This window comes from Mesoplodon mirus (assembly GCF_964341445.2).
Source record: "Mesoplodon mirus genome assembly, chromosome: 15".
NCBI lineage: Eukaryota > Metazoa > Chordata > Mammalia > Artiodactyla > Ziphiidae > Mesoplodon > Mesoplodon mirus.
The window spans coordinates 40,362,411-40,373,846 of record NC_138991.1 but is presented as its reverse complement, the minus strand read 5'-3'; the positions used below and the strand labels follow the sequence as shown (position 1 = coordinate 40,373,846).

General features: G+C 50.4%; 1 protein-coding gene across 4 annotated transcripts in view; it reads right to left on the bottom strand.

The window, feature by feature from the left end:
* Window positions 1-3,754: 3,754 nt before the first annotated feature.
* Window positions 3,755-11,436, bottom strand: part of AUTS2 (activator of transcription and developmental regulator AUTS2) — a 1,145,593-nt gene continuing 1,137,911 nt past the window's right edge. For all 4 annotated transcript variants that reach the window (XM_082645103.1, XM_082645104.1, XM_082645106.1 and 1 more), the window contains 3 exons: window positions 10,803-10,886; window positions 9,460-9,682; window positions 3,755-6,928 (listed from right to left, as the gene is read on the bottom strand). In XM_082645103.1, the coding sequence (XP_082501229.1) occupies window positions 5,674-6,928; window positions 9,460-9,682; window positions 10,803-10,886 (1,562 nt within the window). In that variant the 3' untranslated portion in view covers window positions 3,755-5,673. The remainder of the gene's footprint in view (window positions 6,929-9,459; window positions 9,683-10,802; window positions 10,887-11,436) is intronic.

Here is an 11,436-nt window from a genome sequence, read left to right as displayed (position 1 = left end):
AGAAACAAAGCGGTGTGAGTGGCCGGCGTGTGCTGGGAAAGGCCTGCGGAGATGACGCTGACAGGTTCCCAGGCACTAGAGAGGCAGGACTTCGCAGGCTGGACGAGAATCCAGGCTCCCCTCTGGTGTCCTCTTTAAATAAGGGATGGTTTGGAACCTGGGAGAGACGTGAGCAGAACTGGCAGCAGCATGGAGGGGGGTTTAGGGAGAGTCAGGTAAGAGGACAGGGTAGCAGTTGCAGGACAAGAGCAGAAGACAGCCTTGACCCTCCGCCCAGGTGACTCTCGCCCTCCTTTAGAGTCTGGAGGGTTTCTTCCGTGATACTAGTTTCAAACTAGGGGTTGAGACCCAAGATTCCAAAGGCATGAGATGAACTAGTGGGTGTGAACAGCATTTAAAAGAATGAATAAATAGAGGACAGAATAAAAAACAGAGTTCACTGCACACAGCAGGGGTATTGCTTCATCAAACCTGTGTCAGGCGTGTGTGCACGCCCTGCAAAAGCACGATGGGTGTGGGTTACAGTCAAGGTTTGCGCACCAAGGTTCTGTGCAGTCGTGCAGTTCAGGGAACCAGCCAGGAGCGGCCTCACCCACCTAGGCCTTGTTTGGGGTGCACGTCCTGAGGGGCTGACCATCCTGCAGTAGAGAAGACGGGTCCCGTGGAGCCCAGAAGGGGAAGGGCTGAGTGGAGGGAGTGGGAGGGGAGCTCGGAGAGCAAGCTCAACCCTAGGAGGGTCCAAAGAGGGGAAATAAGCAGGAAACAGGCCCTCAGGGGAGGCTTCATGGAGATGGCTTTGAGTCTGACCTCAGTCGGTGGCTCAGCTTCTCACAGCAGGGCCTTTGGGAATAGATCCTGTAGATAAACGCCAAGAAACAAGGGGAACTGGTGTGAAAAGGTAAACAAGGTTTTAAAAAGTAACCTGAGTCCCAAGAGAGATACAGAGTCCAAATAGAGCTTGAAGAAACCTTAAACATCAGCCAACACATTCAAGTGACAGCTGAGGAAACGAGGCCCATTTGCTTGGGACCTGCTGAGGACACGGGCCTTGAAGGCTTCTGGTCCATTGCTCTTCCGGGCCATGTTGGGTCTCCAAACACCGGCTCAGAGGCTAAACTCCAGGTCGCCTGCATCAGGGGGTCAGTAAACACTTGGTGCCAATACCCCAGATGCCCCCCCGACCCTGCCCTCGCTCCTCCTTCCCCCCACCAGGTGAGAAACACCCAAGCCTGTGCGTTAGAAACCCTGGAACCACCATGTCTGCAAATCTTTGGCAAAGAATCCTCATGACAGGCTTCCCTGGTGGCGCAGTGGTTAAGAATCCGCCTGCCAATGCAGGGGACACGGGTTCAAGCCCTGGTCTGGGAAGATCCCATGTGCCGCGGAGCAACTAAGCCCGTGCACCACAGTTACTGAGCCCACGTGCCACAACTACTGAGTCCGCACTCTAGAACCCGCGAGCCGCAACTACTGAGCCCACGTGCCACAACTACTGTAGCCCATGCACCTAGAGCCCCTGCTCTGCAACAAGAGAAGCCACTGCAATGAGAAGCCCGCGCACCGCAAGGAAGAGTAACCCCCACTCGCTGCAACTAGAGAAAGCCCACGCACAGCAACGAAGGCCCAACACAGCCAAAAATAAATGAATTTATTTAAAAAAAAAAGAATCCTTGTGACACTGGCACTGAGTTGGTAAAAAGGAAAAGTTACTTTGTCTTTTGTGTGGGCCATTCTCTATACAACTTCCATGGGCTCTGGGACTGTGCACACGAAACTCTATCCATGCTGATGGGCTTCCAACCTGCCCAGTTTTAGGTCTTGTTATATTCAGATGTTCTCATCTTACACATTAAGAAACAGTTCCAGACAAGCTCTGTGTTTTTCTCAAGGTCACTGAGAACGGAAGGCATGGGACTGGCTGCAGGCCCCCTGCCTGCTGGTCTCAGCTCCCCATCGGAGGCTTCGGGCAGTTCTGGTGTGAGATACTACAAACTAGCTTTGTACTTCTGATAGTGCTCAAGGAGACCAGCAATTTCATCGTGTGGAACTGTCTTTGATGATATTATTTTCTATCTGATAAATAACCCTATTCTCTTGAAAGGAAACTTCCCATGTCTAAGAAATTTTTCAGAAACTCATACGGAAAAAAAGATGGCAAAGTTTAAAAAATAATGTGAAAAAGTCCATGTCACTTTGTCACCTTTCCTTCAACCGATTTAATAGCACCGAGGCCAAGTTTGCTCCTCAGGACGGATACACACACACACCTTGGGCACCCACAGCTGCATGGCTAAAGGCAGTGTCTGTTTATGCTATGTAGGTATGTACGTGGACAATCGTATCTTATTTCCTCTCATCCACTTTGATTGAGGCAGAAAAAAGGATCAACAGTCACCGCTGTTGTGAATATCCATCCGAAATGGTAATTATTGCATCATTATATTCGCTCTTTCACCTGTCATGTACCATTAGAAGGTAACAAGATCATTGTCAGTCAAAGATTGTGGAGATAATTAGAGCATCTATAGGTTAGCAGGAAATCAAATTGGTGCTGGTACCCATCAATGCCGGGGAGCAGAACGTAATTATAGGGAAAATATGCAAAGGTTGAGAGGAATAAAGCCCGGGGGATTAAATACCATGACTGATTTGACAGTAACTTCCGGTCTCACATTGCAGATGGCGGCCTGGAAATAGGTGTGCAGGAGAAAGCTGGGCAGTCTGCCAGAAATAGCAAGGCGAGGCCCGCTGATGGTGAGTCTTGGGAAGGTCCCAAGAATTGCCTGATTTGGAAAAACACAGTGTTTATCACGTTTTCCAACCTACTAGTTTTTCTTCAAGTTATTTTCTCTAGTCTGGGAGCCGGGTATCAGCATAAAAGCAGGGCTGAGTGAAGTGGGCCTTTATTTAAGCCTAGCATCAGATTTCCAAGCCCGTGAGCCCAGTACCCCCAGCCGGGAGCCTTCCAGAGCCCCCCGTCCCAAGCGCCACCCCCCCAGAGCTGCAGGCACAGACACCAAGCCCCTGGTTTCTGTTCACTTCCATTCCATCTTCTCTGACAGCGGCCACCCGCATCCTGCTAAGCTGGACTGCTTTTGTTTTGTCCAGTTAGGGTTCAAACACCCGTCCAAACCATCTCATCCAAACAACAATGGCATCGTATTGACACCAGAAAATCTAACAATTTTTACATCTTGAAAAAACAAAACAAATTTTAGAGGATGAGGGAGAGGTCTGCAAGCTGATGAGGGTTACGCCATGTAGTTCAGTGAGACACGAGAAAAAGAAAGGAACAAAATACCTGGGAAGTCTGAAGTTACATACAACAGACTGAGTCCACAGGTTGTAAGGGCAAGAACAGGCAAGCACCGGCTGTTGGCAAAGGCCCTCGATCACACCTGTCATCAACGCAGACAGAGCACGTGCTGAGTTTTGAAGGAGGCCTGAGGCACAAAGGGTGCTAGCTAAATCGGCCCACACGTGTATCACCTACGAAATCTAAAAGTACCTTCCCAGGACTTACAGGACTTTGCTTAGAACATACCAAAAAAGAAAAAAAAAAAATCCTGATTGGGTAGAAGGCAGACGTTTACAGAAACTAACTGGCAGTGTCTACGTGGGTCAGGGGGGGCGGTCAGCCTTCCGTCCTCACTCGGGTTCAAGGTGTTTCTCTTCCAGAGCCCTGTCTGTCTTGCAAGTATGGCTTCTTCCCTATGGTAAGGATGGCCATCCCACACAAACAAGCAGCTGGAAGATTAGTTCACATTTTTTAATAACATGGCACAGTTTACATAACACAAGAAGGCTCCGCCGATGAGAACATGCTGGAGACTCAGTCGCTTCACGTTTCTTTTCACATAGGATCTAGAAAGGACTTTATTACATACAGGAGGAACAGCAAAAAGGTCTGTATAGAACGATCTCTTTACAATACTGAAAGCTACCACTACGGTTCCAGTGTACATATTCCTTGGATTTTTTTTTTCCTTTTTAGTTGTTGTCTTAAAAAAAAAAAAAAACACTGCACAACATCTGGAATTCACAAAATCTGAAGCTCACAACTAAACCTTCAGTTGACTACTAAAATAGATCTCTCTGCTTATTAGAAACAATGGTCTGTAGTTAACTTTTTTTTTTTTTGCAAAAACAGGATAACAACGTCAGATAGCACTTTAATATACTAGAAGACCAAATGGAACTAATTTTATTTCATACATATATTTTACAGTCCAGTAGACAAGATATATTGTATTTCTTTGCTAGTAAAGTCATATTCTCTCCAAATATGTAGACAAGAGGCTGAATGTATTATAAAAGTATCATGAAGAGACAGATTTGATGCAAACTCAAAAACACACACACACACACAAGACCGTCTCTCCGCCGCCACCTTTCACCCTCTGGAATGCTCCCCGGCCCCACAAGGTTGACCTGTTTCGGCTACTCCCGGACTTGATTACCGACGGGAACATGGTGAGCCACACTAGGAAATATGCACCTTGACTTCATCAGTTATTGAATACAGTGAAAACATATCCATCATCTGAGAAAACTCGAAGCTTTCTTTCAGGATCTGTTTGTTTGGGTGTAACTGAATCTCATTACAGAACGAGGAGGTGTGTACAGATAGGAAACAGGACACACTAAAAAAACGCATGGTTCCCACATGAGGGGTGTGTGAAATCACGTGACTGATGGTGACGAGATGCTGGCGGCCTGTTTGTGTCCCCTGATTTTGGCATCTGACAACTCCCATCCTCCCTGGCACTGGTTGTTCATGGCCTCGGTTACCTTTCCGGGGCTGCACTCCCCATTTCCCCCAAAGGCCCACAAGCAGCAACTTCAGATGCAAAGTTTCGGCCTGGGGTCCAATTTGCAAAATCGGGTGTTTCTCCGTTTGAAATAACAAGCAAGGAAAACAGAGTCATATCACGTAAGCGCTTGTTCAGGGAAAATATGACCTTAAGTATGTTGTAAATGGACTTGAAAAGGCTCCTTTGAGTTAGGCGGGCTTTTGTGAAAAGCCCTAACATTCATTGCATAGTTGAAGGGTTTAGCTGTCTAGAACAATACACGGGAACACAGCCGAAGCCGACTGTGCTCACTGATATTAAGTCTGCAAATAGCACATTTTAAGAAGTATTAATGTATTATGTTACTTAATCTTTATCTATTTACATCTGTACAAAGTAAAGCTTTCATCTTACCCTTTGCATATATGAACCGTTAGCTCATGAAGCAATCTTTTTTTTCTTTTTTTACATAACTATGTACACAGCCTTCCCTTCTCATCTGAAAGACCTCTGCACGGTGGATTGTGTGGACTGTTGTCTCCTCCCCCCGCCCCCCCCATTATCACCACATTGGCGTGTGTTGTCATCTTCACTGTTTTGGTTCGAATCAAAAAGTTTTATACGAGAAACCAAAAGAGTGGGGAGACATGAGAACATACGAATCGGCTAAAAGATCTGAAAAATTTCAACATAGAATATACAAAAACATTTCAAAATCTGCACTGAGTCTATACACTTTTTACAAGGGGAAGTGCTGGGGGCTCCCCCCGCCCCGTCTGCGTCGGTCGAGACGCGGGACTTCTGCCCGCGCGCGCTCTCGAGTCTGGCGCCGGCGGCCGCGGGCTCTCTTCCTCCTCTTCGCGCACATCCCGTCCTCTCCTTACCGGGCTTCGATGTCCTTCAGCGTGTGGGAGGGCGGCCGCTCCCTGATCTCCGCGGACAGAGGGGTAGTCCTCCGGGGGGACACGGGGCGGCCCCCCAGCGTGGAGATGAGCGGGGGAGGCGCGCTGAGCGCCGCCGTCGGGGGCGTCTTGTTGAGCAGTCCGTTCTGGTGGCCCGCGGTGGGGCTGATGCGTGGGTAGTGCATGCTGGGCAGGCCGGGCGCGATGAGGCCGGGGTGGGGCAGGTGTCCGTCCAGGGAGGCGGGGTGCACGGCGTGGAGCCGCGGGTGCTCGTAGTCCTCGCGGAGCACGTGCAGGCGCTCCCGCTCGTCCAGGTGCGCCCCGCGCTCGTGCTCCCGCCGCGCGTCCACCGACAGCGGGTGGTGGTGGTGATGGTGGTGGTAGTCGTGGGGCTCCCGGTCCCTGAAGGAGCGGTCGGCTTCGTACAGCCGGGGGGCCGAGAGACGGTGCAGGGGGTCGCTCCTCAGCAGGAAGTCCCTGCCCAGTGGGTCTCTCCGGTGAATGTCAAGTTCCCGGTAGGGATCCCTCAACGGGTCCCGGATGGGGTCCCAGTGGAAAGGAGGATATGGGAAGCGCTCTCCGCCCGGGATGGGGCTGATGCCCATGAAAGGCGTCATCATGCGAGTCCTGTCCAGGCTGCTGATGCTGTTCATGGGGTGTATGCCCGTCACCCCCACGGTCATGGGCATGGAGGCCAAGGGCCCTGGGTGCACGCTGGCCGAGGAGCTGGGAGGCGGTGGCGGCGGCTCCGAGGACCGGTGGCTCTGCGGGGCCTCGGCGGGCAGGTCGTGGTCTTCCTTGCGCTCCTCCTTCACCTTGACCTCGGCGCTCTTCTTGGGGTTCTCATAGGCCGGCTCGCCCTTGCGTGGCTCGGCCTCGCGGCTGGCGGCGCTGCCCGGCCTGGCGCTGTCGCTGGCGGGCACCCGCACGTAGGGCGACGGCACCCGGGCTAGCTGCTTGGCTTCCTCGCCCGCGCCGCGGCCCTCGTGGCCGTGGCCGTGGCCGTCCTTCTCGGGCAGGGGGCCCTCCTTCGCCTTGTGCTCGTCGGCGCCCAGGTCCTTGCGGGATTCCGAGTGCTCTCTCTCCCTGTCTTTGGATTTGTCTTTCTCACGAGCCTCGGTGCTCAAATGAGCCCTCATCTGTTCGGTGGAGCTGCGGCCGTGCCCCAGGGTGCTCCCCGGGAGGACGGGTGCTGGTGAAGGGTGGCTGGAGTGTCTCTTCTCGACGCTTTCCCTGAGGAGGAGACACCAGGAAGCAAATGAGACGGGCTGCCGGCCAGCCAGGGGCTGCCGATGAGAAGGTGGGAAGCGGCTGCGCGGGGCTCTGGCCCCCACATTCCCCCGGGCAGCTGCACGTGCCCTTCGTGGGCAGGGTGACCAGCCACCCTGACCTGACTGGCCTAGATTTTAGAGGAAGCTCGAGGGGGTGAAGTGCTAGGGATGACGAGGGTGGGAGCGTCTGAGGCAGGGAATGACGCTCGGTGTGTAAGAGGCACGGGCCTGAATGCAGGCCAGGGAGGGAGAGCTTTCAGAAACCTGAACCGACCAGCGTGGTCAGTGCGTCAGTGATGGGACCACACAGCCCGTCTGCCTAGTCTCAGGATCTTTTAGTGTCAAGAATCAAGTTTTAAGAGCCCCAAACCTTCCTTGCAACATTGCAATTCAGAGCCAGTGGGAGGAGAGTAACAGGGAGATTACGGGAACATCTCTGTCCCGAGGTCGGGACGAAGGGCTGGTTTCAGAGAAAAGGGGGCAGATACAGGGCGGCCTCCAAGAGGCAGCACCGAGGGGGTTAAAAGGGAAACTACAGTTTCTGGATGTTGGGGGTGCAAAAAGCACCTCTGCATTAGGAAGGAGAAAAAAGCCATAATCTGTTGAGAAGATAGAGGAAAGCCAGAAGGAAAAGTGGGTCCAGAGACACAAAACCTCAAGGGACAGGTTGGGAACAAGTTCCATCTGTGAATGGAAATGTGAAGGAGAAGCTGAGAGGCCTGTTTTGGGTGGGGACTTACTTAAGAGTACGGGGCACAAAATGCAAAGCAACAGAGGACAATACAGTAAAATATGAAGAGGCCGGACCAGGAATCCGGTGTTTTTTAGAGACCACCCCGAGACAGACCTGGCAAAGGTGAGGAGGGAAGCAGGAAGCCTGGGTGGCTCAGAAGGCAAGGGGGCCCCGGGGGAGAAATTAAGGAGGTTTCCCCTACCAGTTTTGCTTCTAGCCAATATGCAAAGGCTAAGAAGGAAGAGCATCTTTAAAAGGTAAGAATAGGGCTTCCCTGGTGGCGCAGTGGTTGAGAGTCCGCCTGCCGAGGCAGGGGACGTGGGTTCGTGCCCCGGTCTGGGAAGATCCCACATGCCGCGGAGCGGCTGGGCCCGTGGGCCATGGCTGCTGAGCCTGCATGTCCGGAGCCTGTGCTCTGCAACGGGAGAGGCCGCAGCGGTGAGGGGCCTGCGTACCGCAAAAAAAATAAAAGGTAAGAATGGAGACCAGTGTGTTTTATTAAGTTTCCTGACTTTCATCTGAAAGGCCATTTTTGACGGCATCAAGAAAAGCGGGGCAAGGTTTGCTGCCATATCCTGCCTTCTCTTCACTGACAGACCGTCCAGAGAGCTCCTGGTCCAGGGGCTGCCGGCTCCAGACGCGCCTCACTCTGGCAGTTTACAGCTCAGAGCTGCATGTCATAAACGGTCCTCCCATTGGCTAAGAGATTTTTACCATGCTGTCCTGCAGGAAAAATTCGTCTTCTTCTTTTATAAGAAAGAAATCAGTTGGCATGATGGCCTATGATGGTCTACTTAATCTGCTGCATTTAAAGCCTGCAAACTTGAATCCTTTTAAATCCCTAGGAAACACGTACATATGTATACACACATACACACACACACAATATACACAGTAAAGAAAAACTAAAGATTTGGATCGTATTTGAGATTTAAATACCAAAAGGAAAGTGTTATTAGGTATTTTCTGTCGAGCGTTATCTTGTGTATCCCTTGCTAGTTCATTCAAAATGAAAATACCCTAAAGAAAGGGGGGAAAAGGGGGTATGCTTTGTCAAGAATGCTTATGACATTCTTCAGAAAAAATAAGACATTTTCCTCTTTACGGCTAATTCTTTTTAGGCATGGGTTACCACATATGGAGATAAAAATGGTTAGTAAAATTAATTATCCACTGGCAAAACAAAACCCAAGCCCAAACTGCTTGGTGAGGTTTCTCTAAATCTGGGTTAGCAAAATTTTAAATTTTATCAGTTATCTGTGAGCCCAGGATTTGAGTTTGAACAAAATTTGAGAAAAGTACAATGAGACAATGGAAACATGACTTTCTAAAAGAAAACAAAAAAGGGAGAGAGAGAGCAAAAAACCTATGGATGAGTCAATGGACTGCACGAACTCGAAAGCAAAGATGGTGTTGATTCATGCTGTGTGTGTCTTCTGGTCCAGGCTCCATCTTGCTACCTTTTTGAGAGAGATTTATGTTTGGAGAGACTACTGCTCACGGGGACCTTGAGTGTGGAGCTGCTCTTGAGTCAGGATTCGCTTGCTCTGTACTGGATACGGAACTGTGATGCTGGCCTGTGGTCACGATGCACTGAAGGGCCGGGCGGGGGCAGGGTGGGCGGGGGGGACACCACCCCGGCTGCGTGAAGGGCGGAGGCTACAGCTGAAGCACGAGGCTGGGCTGGGGAGGGTGGGTGGCCAGTACTTGGCCCAGAGCGGGCTCCCCCATTGGGACTCGAGAGCGGGTTCTTTGCGTACCTTTCTTTGTCATCTTTACTAACGGATGAGTCTCGTTTATCTACATCTCTATCTCTGTCATGAGCTGCAGCGGACGCGCTACGCTCCAGCTCCCCTGGCTTCAGCCAGGGCGGAGGGGTCGGGAACGACGGAGGCGTTCGGTGCAGCCGGTTCCAGGGCTCGTGAGGATTGCTAAAGTTCTGCACACTGGGGCCATCCTTGTGGCCGAACACTGAGTTGGGTGCTGAAATGGTGAAGTGGAGAACAAAAAGGTTTCAGAGAAATTATATAATCTGCTGTAATGAAGGTACTTACCAAAAAACTTTTAACAGCATTCAGAGTTAAAATGAATACATATTATTGGGAGCTGGAAAAGGAAAGGAGATTAACAGATTCATTAGAGGAGCTTGTCCTACACTGGAGAGGTAAGTAAGCTCACAGCTTTTTTTCTTTTTTTTTAACCAAAGGCAAAGGGGTGGGAGGGGCTGATTACAAAGGAAAGGGACCCAACAGGTATGGGGATCACCTAATCACGCCTATCTGGCACTCGCAGACGTCCCGAGCATGCAGAGGAGTGTATTTGGATGGTGTGACCTAGGTCAATAGCTCAGTTCAGAGCAGAATTCATGGTTATCCTCTGCCCGCCACAACCCTGCTAATACGACTGCTGCCCCGTCCACAACCTTAGTGACCAAAACTAGAGCCAGCAGAGACCAGACAGGGTCCTGATCCAAATAGACATATATGGTCTCCATGCTATATGGAACTGTGATGGCTGCTTCAAGCTGCACTGTAAGTCTCCTATAGCCGGAGGGCATGACGTATGGATGGCACGAAAGAAAACAAGCTGATCTTCAGTGGCTAAAGCATGTTTAGAACAGGAGCCCTTCCTACTTTAGACAGACTTCTTAGTAGTGGAAAACTACACAGTCTTCCTGGATTATGCAGCACCTCTCTTGACTGTCCTGAGCCTGCATTGCTTTCCTGTTCTTCAGTGTGTTTTCTCACTCCCCATAAAGCAAGATGAAATTTAAAAGATGTCTTCACGTCTAATGGGAGCTGTGGCTAAAATGTGGGATAGTAGAGATGGAATAAGGATGAAACTGTGAACTTCAGCAAACTCTCTGGAGTTCAATTGACTACACTACCTTTCCTGACCCTCAGGAACATAGATCAACTGTGGGCTAGCCTTAAAACGTTGGTTTAGACCTAACTCCACTGATTAGGCCTGCTTTTGCAATGACATAACCTAAATTTGTTTCCCAAGAGCGTGGTTCCCTTTTATCTAGAAAGGTCTTGAGCCACAGACAGATCAGAGTAGATAAATAATTTAAGGCAGATTTTAAAAAGTTAGCGGTACTCACTAACTGCAGGATTTCCAAGTCCCCCGAAGGCATTGCCACCAACTGCTGCCAGGCCAGTGAACGTAGACGGCCGATTAAAAGGCTCTGCAGACAAGATTGGGGAGAAAGACATGGTTGCAGGACTCCACTGAGTGAGGAAGCCAAGAGCTTCCTGGGAGCCGGGAAGGCAGTGGGGGATCCTTGCCCCATTTATACTCAGACCTGACCTGTCCCACTTCTCCTGCCAGATTATGCCAAGGGTTTTCATCCTTTTGCATTTGGGCACTGGGTTAGCAAAATATTTATGAAAGCTATTTTCCAGAACTATGCATTTTGCCCCATTTCTCTTTTGCTGGGTGGGGAACGCTGCTCAGGCCACAGTACGCTCAGATGCCTCCCTGCCTGTCTCCCCTCTTCCCAGAATGTGCCATGTCGGCTCTCGTAGACCAGAAGTAAGATGGCAGCTTAAAATCAATCTCTCAATGAAATTCTGAGGGCACACGTATCCTATACCCTGTCGTTGGGCATACCACTGCCTGCATCTGCTTGTGCATGTGCAGAAAACATCAAATAAATAAAGGCCACAAATAAAGCACCTTTACTAGGAAGAGCTATAATAGGGTTGTGAAATGTGAAGTGATTAAAAAGTACTGGA